Source organism: Gouania willdenowi, chromosome 22, assembly GCF_900634775.1.
Source record: "Gouania willdenowi chromosome 22, fGouWil2.1, whole genome shotgun sequence".
Taxonomy (NCBI): Eukaryota; Metazoa; Chordata; class Actinopteri; order Blenniiformes; family Gobiesocidae; genus Gouania; species Gouania willdenowi.
Window position 1 is genome coordinate 3,827,054 of NC_041065.1, and position 19,960 is coordinate 3,847,013.

General features: G+C 39.5%; 1 protein-coding gene across 4 annotated transcripts in view; it reads left to right on the forward strand.

Moving 5' to 3' along the window:
• The window catches only part of LOC114456113 (zinc finger MYM-type protein 4-like), a 52,936-nt gene that overhangs the window by 19,153 nt on the left and 13,823 nt on the right, over positions 1 to 19,960 (forward strand). For all 4 annotated transcript variants that reach the window (XR_003672794.1, XR_003672795.1, XM_028437669.1 and 1 more), the window contains exons 8-22: positions 228 to 462; positions 541 to 753; positions 7,274 to 7,424; positions 8,030 to 8,145; positions 8,235 to 8,594; positions 8,682 to 8,832; positions 8,906 to 9,087; positions 9,185 to 9,356; positions 9,692 to 9,805; positions 11,625 to 11,668; positions 12,323 to 12,455; positions 16,741 to 16,874; positions 16,960 to 17,065; positions 17,448 to 17,693; positions 17,866 to 17,942. Coding sequence is in view for 2 of the 4 variants with exons in the window: in XM_028437669.1 (XP_028293470.1) it covers positions 228 to 462; positions 541 to 753; positions 7,274 to 7,424; positions 8,030 to 8,145; positions 8,235 to 8,594; positions 8,682 to 8,832; positions 8,906 to 9,087; positions 9,185 to 9,356; positions 9,692 to 9,805; positions 11,625 to 11,668; positions 12,323 to 12,455; positions 16,741 to 16,874; positions 16,960 to 17,065; positions 17,448 to 17,693; positions 17,866 to 17,942 (2,434 nt within the window). In the remaining 2 variants the exon portion in view is untranslated. The remainder of the gene's footprint in view (positions 1 to 227; positions 463 to 540; positions 754 to 7,273; positions 7,425 to 8,029; positions 8,146 to 8,234; positions 8,595 to 8,681; positions 8,833 to 8,905; positions 9,088 to 9,184; positions 9,357 to 9,691; positions 9,806 to 11,624; positions 11,669 to 12,322; positions 12,456 to 16,740; positions 16,875 to 16,959; positions 17,066 to 17,447; positions 17,694 to 17,865; positions 17,943 to 19,960) is intronic.

The window sequence follows — 19,960 nt, forward strand, 5'->3', positions numbered from 1 at the left end:
AAAGTCCCTAATGTTAACATTAACATTTTGCCCAAAACCTGTATAGATGTGAGGTCAGACTGTGTTCTGTCGGCTTTTGTGACATTGCTCTAAATAAGGAAACGTTGGCCAAAATAAAGCCAGAGATCATGTTTGATCTCATCATCTATGCTAATAGGATTTTAGGGTTTGTAACAACTGCCTCAGGTTTTCTCAGCATCCTCAGACTTTTTTCTGGTTTTTTGCAGAGAGATTGTTCAGCCACGGGACATGGTCACCATTCCTGCAAGTGACCGAAGCTTCATGCATTTCTGTGGTCAATTTTGTCTGTCTGTCTTTCAACACAAGAAGAAAGTTACAGACAAGGTTCCTGAAAAAATGTTTGAAAAAAAAATGGAAAAAAAGCCAGAAAAGCCTCCTGAGAAACCAACGGATCGCCAGCCAGTCAAACCATTATGCAGCGTCTGCAGGATGTCCAGCAAGGTGGAAGGAGCAGCCTAGAAGAGGCCTATGTTTTACTGTCAGATTTTTGTGTTTCACTGGAACCTTCTGCCCCTACAGATTGAGCATGAGGTCAACCATCAAGGGCGGCTGCACAACCTTTGCAGTGATGCTTGTTTTGCAACTTGGCGGATGATGCGTCAATTAGCCATGAACTGCTGTGAAGTCTGTGGCCTCTACTGTAACAGCTCTTCTGGTTCCTGTCAAACGCTAACAATAGAAAAATCACAACTCAACTTCTGTAGTCCCACCTGCATTTCCACCTACAAACAGGTATGTGTGTGCCGTAATGATGTCCTGATTAGAGTTTTATAGAAAATATTATGCCTGAACCATCAGAGCAACCTGCATGGAACAAAGATAAAGTTAAACAGCAACCTTGTGTTGCTTCGTGCAGTCCTTAAAGCTCATATTTGGAGTTTCTGAGAAATCTGTTTATGTATCATTCTTTTGAAATGCGAAAAAATGCCTAACTAGTCTTTTACTACCAGTGGTCATTCATATACGTCAATGTGTATAAGTCCCGGCTTCGTCCTATAGACTCCTATACAAATATAAAATTGCGCCGCAATCACCCAGCGAATAGGCTTCAACTTCCTGTAGCGGAGACTTTCAATTAAAGTGAATGCATGGGTAAACTGTGCACAGAAACAAGGCCGCGCGTCACAACAGCAAACAGGTATCACTGAGCGTCATAGCATCATGGAGGAGCGCTCCGAAACTTCAAAGCTTCTACTAAAAAACAAAACAGAAGTCCGGGTTCAAAGCTTGTGGATAAACGTCTTTGTGACCGCAACATCACTTATCTCGGAGCTGCCTTTCAAAGAGGGAGGGACTTTTTAAAAGGTTTCTCAACGGACCCTGATTTGGCGAAATTTTTCATAGACAGGTAATAAACATTTTTTAATCAAACTACCATTAGTGTTTTATTAGTGAAAAACAATACTACACATGTGTTGGTGTGGTAAACATTATGTTCCGCTATGCTCGTGCAAAAAAGTAGAGGTGTGGCTTCTGGTAGATTGGCAGGGGGAGGAAGTCCAGTCCAGTCTGTTTAGGGCAGGACATCGAGACGTTCGCTTTTGAATTTTCGCTCTCTCTTTTAATCCTCCAGATGAAGAGCTGTTCCCTCCGAATAAATGAATTTAGCTACGTGAGATTTTGCCCTAATGTTCAGGTAGTGCTGTGCAATATAACAATGTATAGTGTACTGCGATATAAAAACGTCTATCGTAAGACATATCCTTCTATTGTTTATATATATATATATATATATTTTTTTTTTTTACTGATGCACCAAGAATTCGGCCAACGAAACTTTTTTACTGAAACAGGATGTTGTCATGACACTACAAAACACCGTGGTCGGCGCACATTTGTCTGGATACAAGCCCACGTTTCAATACATCTGAGCACTAAAGCCTCTTCTAAGCAGAGGTTGAGGCGGAGCACGGAGCGAAAATAAATAAAAGTTCACTCTCAAGTGAGATTTAGGTTTGTGTCACGTCGTCACCGTACCTACTGTATGTGTAGCCCTCTGCTCTGTGTTGACACGGACTTTAATGAGAGAACATATTTAATTTGTCAAGCAGTCCCGCAGACACCCATGAAATTACAGATGCCATCACAAAAGTCATATGCCAAGACATGGCCCAAGTACAGTATATATTGTCGAAAAGAAGGGCTTCAGGGAACTGGTCAAAACACTTGACCCCAGATACAATACAACATGCTAGGTCAAAATCATTTATTTTAGATATGTCATTGTGTTTTATATATAAAATATGAGATCTATAGATAAATGGTAGAAAGCTAAGAGAAAATTCCCATTCATTTCATGTAATTTTAGATAAAAATTACTGTATCGGGATGTATGTCGTTACCTAAACTGTGATATAAAATTTTGTGCAGTGAGAAACTCTAGTTTTATGTAACTAAAATTAAAGATCTATAAGGAGTGTTTATGTGATTTTACCTATATAAAATTAAATAATGCAATCGTAATATCGCAATTTATTCTGACAATAATAGTACTAGGGATGTAACGATTCACTCAACTCCCGATAATATTCGATTCACGATATTGGGTTCACGATACGATTCTCTCACGATTTATTTTACAAAATGGGACTGTAGACAAATGATGATTGAAAAATAGGGATGTAACGATTAATCGTAAGGCAGTTAAAAATCGATTCATAGGTATCACGGTTGATATCGATTTTCTGAAAATTGAATCGCAGTACTTTTTTTAACCAGCAGAGGGCAAGTGTACAAGTGTAGGCGGCGGGCGGAGTCTGCTAATACTTTCTTTCTGGCTGCCTTCTACTCTTAAATATGTTAATAAATGATTCATTGCCCCTTTAGCACCGAAAGAATATCTGTAATATTACTTGAATATCTGTAAAAGTCACGTTTTTCTATTAGCTCTGTCTGCTAGCATAGCTTCTCTTCTTCACTGCAAGAATTTCTGCATGCCAACCGACCACTGTGTTACCAGCGCCCTCTGCTGGTCAAAACAAATATGACGTAAATCAGTGTAATTACGTTTTTGTTTTTTTTTAAAGTCCAATTGTTAAGGCACAAAATACATTTTCAGTTGCACTTTTAAAAAGAAAAAGAACTATTATGCAGTTTTGCATTGTTTATTATAGAACCAGAATTTAAATTAATAGGCTTCATTTTCATTTCTATTATTCCTTTATTTATTTCATTCAAGATTTATTTTTAGTTAAATTGCATTGTTTTGAATAGTTTATCAAGGGATTCTTTTGACAATGAAATATAAAAGGAAAATACAGTATTTTCTAGTTTTTTTCCCCAAAAAAAAATTTGTCTACAGTCCCATTTTGTAAAATAAATCGTGAGAGAATCGTATCGTGAACCCAGTATCCTGAATCGAATCGTATCGGGAGTTGAGTGAATCGTTACATCCCTATTGAAAAATATTCCTTTATTTTTTGGGGGGGAAAAAAAACTAGAAAATACTGTACTATTTTCCTTTTATTTTTCATTGTCAAAAGAATCCCTTGATAAACTGTTCAAAATAATGCAATTTAACTAAAAATATATCTTGAATTAAATAAATAAAGGAATAATATAAATGAAGAAGAAGCTTATTAATTTAAATTCTGGTTCTATAATAAACAATGCAAAACTGCACAATAGTTATTTTTCTTTTTAAAAGTGCAACTGAAAATGTATTTTATGCCTTAACAATTGGACTTAAAAAAAAAAAAAAAAAAAACGTCATTGCCCTGTATTTACGTCAGATATTTGTTTGGACCAGCAGAGGGTGCTGGTAACCCCGTGGTCGGTTGGCATGCAGCTAATCTAGCAGTGAAGAAGAGATGCTATGCTAGCAGACAGAGCTAATAGAATAACGTGACTTTTACAGATATTCATGTAATATTACAGATATTCTTTCGGTGCTAAAGGGGTAATGAATCATTTATTAACATATTTAAGAGTAGAAGGCGGCCAGAAAGAAAGTATTAGCAGACTCCGCCCGCCGCCTACACTTCTGGTTAAAAAAGGTACTGCGATTCAATTTTCAGAAGATCGATATCAATCGTGATACCTATAAATCGATTTTTAACTGCCTTACGATTAATCGTTACATCCCTAAATAGTACTAAGAAAATCTATAATTGTGACATCCCAAGTTCCAACTAGCATGTCGCTTCCAAAAAAACAAACTCACTTCTGACTCTCGTCCGGTGTGAACATTATAATTGTTTTTATTTGTTGATGAAAGGATCAATATGTTTGATACAGTGTTCGTTCACGTGAATTTTTTTATTCAGTCCCCATTTCGTTTTCATCACGTGAAAAATATTTTGTCTTCAAAAACTATGACAGAAATTGATCATCAATGCAATTAACACTGGTGGAAAATAAAGGCACTACTGACACTATCTGCCAATATATTGCCAACATGCCGGACCAGGGGGGTTTTAAATTGTTTTGGCAAGTTCATCTGCCATCATCCACGACCTACTGTTGTGTCGGGTTATCTACATTGTTTAATGGTGATGACACTTTGTAAAGCCACTAAAGGCCTTGGTTGGTTGTTGTCTTTAGTGAGAACGACTTTACAGGGTTCAACTTGGCCCAGAACTTGCACACCATCTTGAGTGTCAAGTGCGTCGGTACCCCATGAGGAAGCTTCTTTGATTCCAGACAAAGCTGATAAAAAAGGGCCATGGGGCTCTGGCTACTGGTCTTCTGAATGGATAAATGGAGTGAAGTCATTTGACAACAAATGTGTTAACCTTCGGAGCCTGTGGGATCCTGCCTTATTCAACTGTCAAACAGTGGCCAGTCCAGAGGAAAGATTGCCACCCCATGTCTGTCTGTCACTTACACTTTCAGAGGTGGTATTATCCACTGTTTGGATATATAGTTCTGTTCCAAATTCTTGGTTGGTCTGTGAAACCAATTTCACTCAGAAGATTCCACCTGGCAGTCACCCACAGCTTAAATCTAGCCAACATGGCAGCATCCAGTTGGCCAACCATCATCCAGCTCTCATCGCTGAATTTCTTAGATCTGCCAGAGGTTATAATTTTTTCTATTTTTGTTTTATATATTTGTCTATGAACAGTTTAACGCATAAACCAATTAACACATTTTGATTACATTTTCAGGAATTATCCAAGAAGTGATTAGATTTTAGGGATGATCTGGATCAATACACTGATTCTGGATCAGTTTGAATAATTGCTTTGAGATGGTTCTACAACACCTCCTGCTGGTGACTTTGCACATTACATGTTCTAGTCATAAGTTCAGTTTCATTTTCTGTTTTGAATATACAAGTGACTCCTGTTTAATGAAAATATTGATGAGGAGAGTATTTTTGCGTGGACAGACTTTGTTTAATATATTCTGGTTTGTGTGGGCAAATGTCTATCACAGTTTATTTTTGTGGTCCTGGAGAGCTCCTGTCCTGCATGTTTGAGGTTTCTTCCTCCCAACACACTTGAATCCAATTAATTTGTCACAAGCTACTCATTACATTCAAATGTGTTAAATCAGAGAGACATCTCAAACTGGCAAGACTGTGGCTCTCAGGGCCAATGAAGAACCCTGTCTTAGAACTTGTGTTACAAAATGTGTCAACAGTGCTGCATGTTTATGTGTCACTTCCACAACAGCCCTGATTTTAAGGAGAGAGTTGCTCAGGCTTTCTACAGAGCTGCATGATGACACACCTCCAAATATAAGTGGGTTTTATGAGGTCAACACCTAAAACATTCTGTAGGCTACTGTAACCTACCAGGAATCGAGTTTTATGAACCTGGGCTAGAACATGTTGGACAGAGGTCAGCACAACTACTTTTCAGGACATTGTGGTTGGCTGAAATAAAAATCCAAAACCACGGTACCACAAATGGCCAGAGGGTCTCGGGAACTGTGACGGCAATGTTGAATGACATCTTTAAACATTATTGAAAAAAATGTTGGTGTTCATTATGTATACATCTATTTTCTATCGATAAAGCAAGGAATTTCTGTCTGTGCGTCTGACTATTCCTCAAATAGCTCTGCGAATCAGGCTCAGATTGACCTGCCGCTTGGTTCAAGGGTGTGCAACGTAGGATTTGTTTGGACTGCAATGATACTGTTCATAAATGATTTCATAAAATTGTTGCAGAACAGCTCAATGTTGACAGGTAGTCTTTTTAATTCAGGATATGTTACAACAGCTCAATGTTGACAGGTAGTCATGGTAGGGCTGGGCGATATGGCCTTTTATAAATACCGCGATATTTTTAGGCCATGTCACGATACACGATATATATCTCGATATTTTGCATTACCCTTGAATTAACACTTTGATGCACAAAATCACACCAGTATGATGATTCTATGTCTACATTAAAACATTCTTGATCATACTGCATTAATATATGCCAATTTTAAACTTTCATGCAAAAAAGGGGATATCACAACTAAGTCAAAGTTGACATAACTGTATTTATTAAACAGTGAGTGGCTCAAACATAAAATTGTCAACAGAAAGTGCACGTTCTGTGCAAAATTGTCACAGAGACATTTCAAAACAAGACATTAGTGCAGGATGCAACTCACATGGCATTTCAAAACACAAAATTAAAGTGCACTTTTTGTACATAATGCCACTACAATATTTTAAAAACAAATAGTGCCCTTTTGTGCATGTTGTCATTAAGATGACATTTCAAAACAACACTAAATTTAAGTGCACCTTTTGTGCATAATGGCACTAAGATATTTTAAAAAAAAAAAAAAAAAAAAAAAAAAAGTCCGCGAGTTTAACGGTATGGTCATTTTCAACACCGCACAGACTACAAGCTGCGATATATCGAGTATATTCGATATATCGCCCAGCTCTAAGTCATGGTAACTCAGGATGTTTAATTCAGACTTAAATTTGCATTACGAATTTAGTGTTTACAAGACTTCATCTATGTAAACAGTCATTTCATTGAGTTCTACCCTTGCAGATGAGTATCATCAAAAAAACATTTATCAAGACAGTGTTTTTGCTCTAACATGTTATTTGTTTACTATTTCAATTAAAATCCCAGTGGTACCTAAAACCACAGGAAGGCCAACCAAGATGTCATTAATGCATCAAATGGCATTGTGGAAAAACAGATGTTTTGGCCTGAATTGGAATTTCATTTTTCTTTGGTTTTTTGTCCTGTTTGATTGACATATTGCATGATCAGTAACCGTATATCCAACACTGCATTCCAGTGGTCAAGTGAACATCAAATTAATTTTCTGTTTTGTTTTTTTGCAGACTTCCACAAAGACTGTGGAATGTGCCAACTGTCGCAAGTCAGCTGTTGTGTCCACCACCACCATGGAGCGAGATCAGAAAGGCAAAGTTCAGCTTTACTGTTCAGCCACATGTGTGGGACGCAGTCGACCACAGCGACACATCCTTACCGGTAAAAGAAAATACATGCACACGTAGTTTTATCCTGATCTGTCATACATGGTAACTCTGTTTGATTTTTCTACCTGACATTTTGTCTTACATTACCTTTATCAGATGTTCTGTATTCCCAGCCATTTGACCAGTGCCTATATTATAGAAACCGTTTTGTATAAAATTTGCATATTTTCAAGGTAATTGCATTGAGAAGATGCTGTGTCATCACGTGATAATCCTAACGATGTAAAGTTAAATTTACACTTTAGTAACAGGTGGGGTAGCATTTAAAAACTTTTTTACCAAACACAGGAAATGCTTGAGGTTTTCCCAAAAAAGCTGTGGCTGCTGTTCTTGCAGCTACACTAAAAGATATTGATAACACTCAGTGAACAAAGCTTTTTCTTTTGATCAGTTTATCTCTAAACTGTAAATTATGCTGCATATTGTGCTGATGTTCCTCTGCTGTGGTGGTATGAACGTTAGAGAATCAGGCTGGAAGTTATCTTGGTTGAATCTCCATCTCCTACCGGTTAAATCTCCAGATCAATGAAAGCTACATCTCTATAAATATGTTATCTATAAATGAAAATACACTGAGTGCATTTTGCTACCCTGCAGACACCGCATTCCCATGCTCCCTGTGCAAAGTCTCAGCTGTTCCTCAGTTTCACCTGGCCATGGCGGACGGCACCATCCGTAACTTTTGTTCCTTCTCCTGTGTGACAATATACAGGGTAGGTAACAGCAGAAGGGACTTGTTGTGCATGAAGGTATTGTTTGTTAATTTTCTCATTAATGAACCATTATCTTGTCCCTCTTTCAGAAGACTAGTCACGCCTCTCAGTCAGAGCTGACCAATGGCACACCGTCTCTCAAGGACCCTGTTCTCACAGATGCTCCTAAAATGGGGCTTTCTTCTGAGGACAGCTCCATCCCTTCTTCCCACATAGACTCGCAGTCTTCACTCACCTACCAAGGCAGCCACCCCAGTCAAACCTCAGTGCCCCCATTAGTGTCTCCATACACGGCCACATTCTCCCAGTCTTTGCAAGGACAAACCCAGACCAGGCCTCCCAGTCAATCCCAGAAACCAGCTGTGGGTGGGTCCAGTGACGGCCCCAAAGTGACCTGCCACCAGTGCTTCAAACAGTTCAACACCAAGCCGCTGCTGTTCAGCCACTGTGTAGGAAACGCATACTGATGATTGGTTTTATACGCACAAGAAGGTCAGAGGTTGTCTCACTTATCATTTAACCTTTTTGTCCTGCAGGGTCGAATCTTTGTGTTCTGCCAAATGCAATGTTCTGAGCAGTATAAAATCCAGAGAAACATCTTGGCTGTGTGTGAGTATTGTAAACAGGAGAAGGTCCACTATGACACCATCTGCTTCAACCAAAAAGACCTGTTTTTCTGCGGAGAAAGTGAGTTTGGTTCAGCAAACCTTATCGCTTCTCATGATTGTGCGTGTTATGCTGACGATACTTTTTATTTTAGAGTGTAAATCGCAGTTTAAACAAGACCAGGTTTCTCACAAAAAGGATCAGTCATGGAACCCCTGCAGCTACTGTGGAGGCATCAGCCAGAATGTAGTTCCTGTGTACAGTCACTTTGGAGGCCGGATGGAGGAGTTTTGTAGATCTCATTGCATGTCCCAGTACACAGTACTCTACTATGGGGTGAGAAGATCTGCCGTCAGCCAAGAAAAGTCAGATTTATTACACTTTTTTCTTGTTTTAGCCTCTCTAATACCCTTTCTGTCCTTCTTTTATGCAGATGGGTCGGTGTGACAGTTGTAGGAAGCAGGGTCAGTTAATGGAGAAGCTTCAGTGTTTGGGTTCAGTACGTAACTTCTGCGACATGCCCTGCCTGCTGCAATACTGTTACTTTCATTTTGAGACAATCCCTCGAAACAACAGTACTGGAACTGCCCCACAAACACCACGTGGTAAGAAGCATTTGGAGCAAGTTAAACAGAAAATACTGGCTCTCCCAACCACCATGATAGCAGCTGCAGCTGGGAGATAATGTTTAAGATTTACCAGGTAAAATACATTTAAGCAGGATATTGTTACAAACCAATCACATAACAGTTCTACTACGACAAGCAAGATTCTGACCGCCCAGCATTAGAGAATCAATAGACTATATTTTGTTCTTGCTCACGCACAAGAGATTCTCTGTTATTGTGAAATGTGTTAAAACATTTAGAGAAGCTTATTCTTTACAGCATAGGTTGGTAAGTCGTTTTAGGTATGATTGTGTGCTCTCCCCTTTTTCCAGCTCCAACTAAGTCTCAACACTCCTCGAAGATGAATCCTGTCATTGCTGAAGTCGTCTCATTGGCCAACGGCTTGGCCAATCAGCCCTTTGGGTCAGCAGATACTGCTCTGACTGGTCAGTTCATTCAAATGAGTGCTCCTATTTCTAGCCTGCTCATCTTTTTCAAAGCATTTTTTTCACTCACTTTGGCCAAATGCTTAGACCAATCAGAGAATTCACTAATCCACAACTTATCCAGATTTTATATTTCAAATCAGGGATGTCAAGATTACCCATGGTCACGAATAATTGCAGTATCAAAAGTTAGGATTAATTCATTGTTTCCTAATTACTGTAAATTTCCAGAAAATAATGAACCATGTTGGCTGGTACATTAGTGCAAACTGCACGGAACAAAAATAAAGTTACACAACAGCACGTCACCACCTCACGTTGCTTCGTGCAGTCGCAGGCAGAGCCGTAGTACTTTAACAAGCTAAAGTATAGAAGACCTCAAACATGTCTCAAAACATTACCGTTGTGAAATAAGGCAATACATCAAATATTCAGCACCTGCGGGATAACCACCCGGCATTGTATGACAAAGTAAAGGTAAATAGTAACCGGATAAACCAATTTGTTCTTATGTTAGGAAAACATTAATATGTTTTCCTAACATAAGAACAAATTGGTATAAAATAATTTCTGTGTCATTTGCCATTTGAGCGACATCCATTCGCATGCTGTGCAACGGGCAAGTTAAGCCGCATTCATGTAACGTTACATAAAGCCAACAATGTCTATAGGGCAATAGTAGTTTTGCCGTTTCTGTGCAAACATGATTGATGGAATATGAGCTAGATTCCTTTTATATATACTAGGTATTGTGGCGGTTTTCAATGGAATGAGACGGAGTCAAGTTGTAGGGTTACTGGTCAGATGCGGACACCTTGGCAAATGTTATCAGTGTACGTTGGTATCTGGCCTGCTTAGGGCAGTGTGACCAGAACCAGGAGATATTCTATAATCACATATCACTAGGGATGCTCATGGTTAACCGTTAACAGATGACAAAAACTGATTAACACTGACGCGGTTCATTTTTTAAATTGGGTACTTACGCCAATAAGCAGGTGGGCAAACATCCAACCGGTGGTCACTTAACAACAATGAAGTGAGCAAAACAGAGGTCTGCATAGGACAATTTCACCCAAAAAGATAATGAGGTAATTTGCAAAATATGTGGCACAGCCAGGAACGGGTTTTAGTACGGGAAATGTGGGTGAAATCTAACAAAAAATAGAACTCACCAGTTTTCCTGACTACTGCCCTTTGCAGGGGCGCCCCTATTATCACGTCAACTTGCTGCTGAGAATCATACAGGCTGTGTGTGCCCCGTGTGCTGACACACACACACGTGTGACCAAAATATGTGTCCTAATCTGTCTGGTTGTGTCGGGTCCCGTGGGGCTGGGGTCAGGTATGATTTCCGTCCTGTGTGAGAGAGTCTCAGAGGAGAAGTGAAAAGGAGAGGGATCAACAGTCCTGAAAAATCCTAATATTCTGGGATTGTTTATGCTTGTGTTTGTAGGTGCAAAAATAAAGCCACAGGGAAAACGATTTTTCATCACAGTACTTATTGATGGGTCATTCACAGTCTGACTGTCTAACAATTTAATGGCAGGCCTGTGTTTGCAGGATTGCAGCATCATTGAACAGGGTCTCGCTCCCACTCACACACACACGATCACAGATTCTCAATAGAACATTTAAATGTTAATGGTAACGTTATAATCGATTAATGAGGTGGTTCAAATCTAAATAATTTCAATGACAATAATTGCACCAAGAGAATCTGTAATCATGACATCTCTAAGGGCTTCAATAAAATGTTGAATTAAAGATATGGTTTTGTCACTGATGTGTAGTTACATGTTAAATCATCTTTTTTTAGGTGCTCTTCCAACCTCCAACACAGATGGAAAGAATCTTGATCATGTATGTACCAATTGTTTTTTGTGTGTTTTTTACCTATTGCAGGCTTGTTAAATTTGTCATTGTACTGTAAATAAAGAGGACATCCGTGTACCATTTTCTATATATATTTTCCTCTGAGGTTTCAAAATCATAGCCTATAGCACAACATTTATTTATATCTCAAAGTAGATATCCCTAAAGACTACTTCTAAATAAAACTGACTGCTCTGCTGACATTTAAGCAGTTCAAATCGTCCTCATCTATATAAAAAATATGAATAATGCAGTTTAGAATAGGTGGAAATGTTCACATTTCACAATAGTAAAAAAGGACGGAAACAAACAATAACTGTACAGGCTGGTTAAGTATGTGTAAATAACTCGCCACAGTTCTCCAGTGGTAAAGACATCACATTTAAAGATGCCCTTCAACTAAAATGAACACATGCTGCAGACAAATGAACATGGTAAATATAAAAATAGCTAAAAAGAAAGACGTTTTCAACTGGAATAATTTGAATGGGTCAATATTCAATATAAATGTGAAAGGTTCTACACTGAGCTGTTTTACATCCAGCCCATCATGTTTCAGCACCCTGACCAAAAACCGTGTTTGTGACAATGTGAAAGGTAGGAAACGCGTTAGAAATTCATGGTTTTGTTTTTCGTCCCCAGGCCAGCACTCAGACCGATGCCCTGCGTGTGCCTGTGCCCCGCCGCCGTCAGATGAAGAACAAGTCAGTGTTGTGCCGACCAATCACTATGGATCAGGAAAACATGTGTCAGCTGCCGTCTACTGAGTCAGGAGGTAACCACCCACACCACTTAGTCAAGATGACCACAATCCTGTCAAAAACATGTACTTCAGATTATATTATTAGGGTAGAAGTTTGTGTGACGTAAAGGCCCTAGTACATGAATCATTCTGAACTAGTCTGAATACTAACTCTGCTCTCTGTGGTCAGCCACCACGTGGCGATCAGTATATTTTACTTTGTATTATTTTTACATAGCGTCTGTCCAGTCTAACACTAAATTTACTGTAGTCATTGAAGTACTCATATCTCTCACGAGTAGTTGTGTTGACAATTGCACCAGCTCTGGTAGATAGTGCATCGCAGTGCGACCAACCTCCTGCATCCAAACCCCAAGGAGAACCTGCACCAGCCAACAATGTACCACTGCGCCTAACCGGGCGCCATTTCCTGGGCAAGAGGGAGACTGACTCTGACTGCAAGGTGTGCTCACACCACAGTAGGAAAAGGCAGGAGGAGGATGTGGGACAGAGGAAGAAGCAGAAGATGAGTGAGGACAAGGAGGGGGAGCAAGAAGAAATCTCTGTGGATGAGCAGGTCACTGATGAAAAGGACTGTAAGAGTGGGACGGCATATTACTGCAAGACGTGTTCAGGGGAACCCAGACTCTGTCCCGTGCCCTGCTTTGAACTGTACCACACACAGCTCATCTACAGGACAGTAGTGGAGCTGGACACTAAAGGTGAGCCTCAACCACAAGCACTTCAGATCTGACTAATAAGGTCAATTGTTATGCAAAAAAAGGCTACCTACATTATGAAAATCTACCTGCATGTTTTGCATCTTTTTACATTTTCTGACTGACTTTTCCGGGGGTTGAGCGTGTCACCCTAGTGTTTATTCTCTCCACAGTGTCGTGATGTGCTGAAGGAGTCCAGCACAACTACTCCAACACTACCAGCTGTGTGTCGTTCATGTCTGTTTACCTCCTTCCTGAGGAGCACACAATGGACTTTGTGGAGTGTAGATATCTGTTGAACTGACTGCATGTATGATGGACTAAAAGAGGGTTCTTTTTTTTTATTGCATACTAAGTGGAAGTATTTGTAGTCCATACGATGTGAGCTGCACAAAAAACCGATTATTTTTTAGATTGATTGGTTTGTGATGTTTGGCAAAATGTGCCCTTAGTACGGTAATGACATCCTTTACCTCACCTGTTTGTGTCAAAAGATGTAATTAAAGCTGCCCTCAGTCATGATTTTGTGTTAAACACCATATGTTTGATGCTTATGTGTCTACTGCCATGGCCATGACATTTTGGTGTGTATGTGTGTGTGTGTGTGTGTGTGTGTAGACTGGATGCTAAATCACTGCCTTATCCAACTATGTATATTTAAAAACAAAAATGCTGATTTTTTTTTTTTTTCCACAGTTAAATGTGTTAATATTGTTTATTTAGCAATTCAGTTTAGATTTTATTATAAAATCAAATCTGAAGAGACTTAGTTAATTCTATTGGTTAAGGTGGTACATGCCATTTGTGCTACTGATCCACATTTCAACTTCAGTGGAAGCTGGTTTAGTGTGTACCCCTGTGTGGAATGTTCTAATACCAGCCTGATTGATGACGATGGTCAAACCATATATCACCTAACAAATATAGATGTTCTGAATGAAGGGTCATGTTTGCATTTACAAAGCATTCTTGTTTTTAGCCAAACAGATGTTAAACACACAAGTTATTAACCTCACCTGATCTTTAGTCTGACATTTAGGATTTGACCATTTACATGGTCATTAAGCCATCACAGTGTTTGACCTAATTGTCTGGTGATTAAAGGGCTGTACCAAACTCACCGGTCTTTAGGGGTTGTCATTTTTTCAATCTGTTTAAGTAAATCAGTTCAAATGCACCTTTCCACTTGAAAAGAGAGGCTGGAATCCATTCTTTAATAAAGTACCGGTTTTTCAAACTTGTGTGTGAGATAAATCTTTGCTGACCTTTATCTTTTAGTCATTTATTCTATTTTGAACCTATTTTGTCAAAATTTGTGAAAAGATAATAAATAATACTTGAGAAACATGTCATGACTATTTTTTTTTTTTTCTAATTCCAAACCATTGCATGTGATCAATACTCGGGCCAAGCTTTTTTCTTAATTTTGTGAATGACTCTTGGAGATGAATAAAGTATCTATCCAATATGAAATATTAGGGAGTCCATCCATCCATTTTCCAGTCCGTTTTCTCCTTTTCAGGGTTTGCTGAGGTCTGCTGGTGCCTATCTCCAGTTGTCATCAGGCATTATGTGGGGTACACCCTGGATGGCACCAGTCAGTTTGAATGCTGTTGAGAAGACTTTAACATAGATGTTAAAAATAGTTTTAAAACAAGTTCGGATGAACTACGGCCGGGCCCGCAGAACGTCTCTGCGCCGAATAGCACGTACCACGTTCCCAAGAATTCAGTCAAATGACTCGGTTCCACAGAGTAAAACAAATGAAATTGTACAACATAAAATCGTAATCTACATTGAATTGCTTTTAAAATGATATATCGACTATGTTTCGATAAATTTAGAAATGACCGTAAAAGGGGGTAGCCCCCACCCTTCAAAAGGTCTCAGAGAGGCTCTTGAAATCCGCTCATAGAACATCCATGTCAAATTACAGCCCGATTCAGCAAACATTAACGGAGGAGTTGCCATTTGAAAAATGGCACCCCCTTGGTACCCCTGTGGCACATGCAAAGCAATGGGCCCCATTCATATATTGGTATGTGTCAATGATTCGGTACCACCAACTGTCGCAATATTGGACTCACAAATAAATACAAAAATGACTAATGGAAATTGCTGAAAAAAGGGGGGGGGGGGCCCTAATCAAATCATGTGATGCATAGTTGTAATCTACGTTAAATTACCTTTGAAATGATATGTTACGCGACTGTTTCCATAAATTTGGAAATCACCGGAAATTGGGGGTGGGCCCCATTTAAAAAAAAAATGGCTTCTCATATTTATTCATAGAGTATTCATACCAAACTGCATTTCGATCTAACAAAAACTTAACAGAGTAGTCGTCATTTGAAAAATGGGGGCGCCTGGCGCCCCCATGAAACGTACAGGGTACGTAACAACAAAAAAGTGAGAGGCTTTTTGAGTCCAGTAGCCCGGCCTAAAAATACAGGTAAATGTGCATTTTTGTGCAGTGGTTTCAAGTGGTCAACTGAATTCACTTTTAACAGGTCGAGTGCTGACACAGATAACTGATGTTTAGATCAAAATATTGATCGATATTAATTGTCATCAGAAAGTACAGGATCTGCTTTCAGTTGTGATAATGAAGATGAACAGGATGGGACATAGTTGGCCTTTAATGGTTTGGGTTTTATGGGTAAAGCAGATTTGTTCTACGTTTTAAACATAGACCTTTACGCTCCCTGGTGGTCAGAAGAATTTATGTGTGCAGTCACCATTAAAGGTGCACTATGAGCTACTACTCCCCCTGCCAGATGCTCCCGTAGGGGCTTCATCTAAAACCATGCCCCCACAAGCTTGAACACACATCTGATAAAAGGATAAGGAAGCAGAAAATAAACCTGTCCAACACAAAGACAGCAACCTCTGCATCACTTTTCAGCCGGTTCATATGTCTCATTTGTGCTCAATATATGTGGGACTGGTGTCGTGTAAAGGGTGTGCACGCAGGAGAAGGCAAGGACAGGTGATTGGTTCTTTCCATTCAGAACAAATGTCAGGGATTGGTCAGTTTTTATAGGATTCCAGCTGGTATAGAGGTCTGATTCTTTTCATTTCTTTTTGTGTACTTAATATATTGACTACTTAAAATATTACGATTCTTAAATAAATGTTTTATTCATATTATGATATTGCATTACTACATAACATTACATTCATTTAGCATTTCATTCTCACCTTCCCCTGATTTAAATCTTCCTGTAACCCAACACTGTATTATCAGGTTTGAATGGTAACAATGGAAAAAGTTACATTTGTGTTGATTATTTGCAATCTATTTAGATAGAGTGCAATATAATAATAAAATAAAAGCTATAGCTTGTTTTAAATAGACAAAGTGCAGTAGATTCATAAGAGGTACATTTAAAAAATAAACCTTTCTTATAATAAAAATTATAGGAAGATCATAAATTATTCATAAACTGGAAATATTTTTTCTTTAGTTTGACGTAAACATACAAACAATATTTTTTCTTAGCTTTTGATGAGCTGTGAAGAGACACAGGGTAAATACCTGTTTGATTAAACCTTGATTTATTGGAGGGCCGTTACAAATCTGGCCCTTTGCTCTTCAGCAGGTGAGCCAGGTGTGAAGCGTGAGCCAGGTGTAAAGCTGCAAATGGTTCCAATCCCAGTGCCGGTCTTCATCCCAGTGCCTATGAACATGTACTCCCAGTACACGCCGGTCACCATGACAATACCTATGCCTGTAGGTATCAGTGTGTGAAATCTTCTTCATGATTGGTGCACTGAGATTAAGCAAGAGTCGAGCAAACTGTGCAGTTGTGTCACAGGTACCAGTACCTTTGGTGGTGCCACCACAGAAGAAGGATATGAAAGATGCAGCTGTCCAATCAGAGCCTGTGATGGAAGACAAACAGGGGGAGGTGTCATATGCAGGTCAGGGATGGAAAAACTTACCAACCTATCTGTTCCACACCCAATGTATGTTTCTGAGGTAGGAGTGTTACCTGTGGTTAAGTACATGACATCAGTCATCTTATCTTTGCTAGCATTCAAATGTTAATGCTTTGGACTGATAGTTATAGCACTGATTCTGAACATATGGGGAAAAAATTTCATCCCGATTTTATTATGAAATGGGTCTGAAGATGCTATTTAGTTAAAATGATAGGTACTCTAGGCAACCATTACTTTTACAGAGGCCACATGTAGCCTTGTAAAAACCTCTTCACATGTTAAGTTTGATTTGTCATGTTTAGAGACTGCCTGACTGTGTCCCTGGTCTATCTGTGTGCTTTACCTACTTTTCTTTCTTTAGTTCAAAACAGCTCTCACAATGGAGACCCCACCTCTGAATTGGCTGCTCCCTCAAGATGTGAAGAGGCTCATATTCCAAGAGCAGAACCACCATTTGCAGAGAAGGATGCAGAGTCAGCTGATCTGCCGTCTCAATCCCTGGCTCATGCACAGACGAGCCCTACAACAAGCCAGCTTCCTCCCAGCAGAGCTGCAGATGAGCTGCCCTCCTCCCCAGTGATGGACTTGGAGTCTGACTTTCCTACTGGTGAGATGTCAAACGGTCTTTAGATAGTTTAAGGTGACTAGAAAAATATCAGTACTTATTGGCTAAATGTGCCAATTTGTTAAACAGTTTCACTTGCTGCTGCAATGAAATGATGGTTAACATATAAGGCATGTACAAACCATCTCACAGATGTTTGATTTTTTTATTTAAGAATCATTGGATCATAAATCATCTGCTACAAAGCGAGGAGTGAAAAGACCAAGAGAAGGTTCTACTGGAAGGAAAAGGGTAAGAATGTCTCGACTTTGGGTTCGTGGGGTGAGTCATATCAAATTTGCTTTAGAAGATAAATTCCATCTGCATTAGACTTAATTTTTCAAAGCCATGAGGAGCCCTGCATTAATTGAAAGAAGGCTTTTAAGGCATAACTGCTAAGATTTACAGTATGGCTGGTTCATGTTCAAGAAAAAAAGCAAAATGATTCCCATGCAGCCTTGGTTGGTTGAGTATGTTGTAGGGGTAACGGTACAGGTAACCCTCGGTACAGTCTGTACCACACGCCACTGTTTCAGTTCGGTTTCGGTACGTGTTTTGTACATATAGAGAACATTTCTTTTCTCCCCAAAGTATTTCTTCGTTTTGCACGTCACCAAAAACTGCATTATGCAGTAAACAAATGGTGCATTTCCACTGATGGTATCGACTCTACTCGGCTCGGCTCTACTCTCCTTTGTCTCGTTTCCACTGTGAAAAAATACCTCCTCCGTGGTACCTGGTGCTGCCTTTTTTAGTACCTCCTTTATTGAGGTTCCAAAAAATCAACCCTGGTCTGAAAATGTGACGTAGGCACAAAGCAGACACTGATTGGTTCAGAGAATCATCACAGCGTAGAGTCATCAACTCACTCACAGAGAGAAAGCATTTGGCCACCATTGATTTTGGTTGGTGATGTTGTGAGGATGGCAGCAAAAAAGTGGAATTGGGCAGTTTAGCGTGTCAGGTTGGTGTCAGTGGAAACGTTCTGGAAAAACAGTATCTACCCCGATAGCGAGAAGTGCGGAGCCGTGTAGAGCCGATAACACCAATGGAAACACGCCAAAATTAAAGTATCAGTGGTGTACTAAATAATATAACGCATTTCTTTTAAGTTAACAGTTAATACACAAACTTTTAAAATGGTAAACTGACTCTTATCCCCTGACTACTATATACACTACACAGTAGTATCACAATTGTATTAAAACAAATGTAAACATACAATAAGCCTTTCTGTGGACTCAGTCTGTTTCATTGGCTGCATTGGCAGTATTTGTGGCGTTACTGTATTTGTAGCGACTGGTATGGTTTTATTTGGCTGCTCCAACTTCCACTCAGTCACTACATTTGTCACTTCTATCAAGTACTGTAACTCTGTGTTATCTGGGAGGTCCAACTATCCATAGTCAAAACAAGGCATTGTGTTTGAGCAAATCACATTCAATGACTTTACGCGCTTTGTCATAGAGATGAAAAATTATGACTTCACTGGTTCAGCGTTTTCATTAACTCAGTCAGTGCCATTGACGAGATAACTCGTCATTTGCGTTTTTTCACGGGGATTACTCGAAAACACCCAGGCGGAGGTCCCTCATCAATATCTAAGCTGTGGGGTGTTGTAGTGACCAACTGTGCCCTGAAGATGGCAGCAAAATACCCCCAGCCTGTGAGCCAGATAGCAAAATAATAGGTGACATGTAGGAGGTAGCGGCGCACCTTTGGATGAGAGATCATCCATGCTCAGCAGAGCTTAGAGGGTGTTACGGCTGAATTTACGGTTGACCTCATTTGGAGACATGATTCATTGCTCTGGTTGAATGATGGAGTCCAGGAGAAGCATTGATGATTTTATATAAAAAAAAGTTTATTCTAAACTAAGAAAAAAGGTACAAGATGGAACAAAATGAAACAAAATTAGCGTCCGTCCAGGCGGACGTCCGAAGGAAGTGCCGTGCCCTCTAACAGTTTCAGCTTAAGCTTTTTATACAGATAATAAAAGGTCCCAACAGTGAGAGACAAAAGGGAGGGAGTCAGATGCCCATAGTGGAAATGTTGGAGGATGATGAAGATGTTATGAGAAGGTTCGGCTCCAGTCTTTATCTGTCTTGATAAGTGTGTGCGTCAGTGTATGTCTGCATGTGAGCAGAGATTCTGGCTTGGCAGAGACTGTGCTGCACTGAGAATAATACGATCTGTACTGTTTAATCATGATTCAGCTGTTCAAAAGTGTAAAGAGTAATGGAGTCGTCATGTATTAAAACATGACAAAT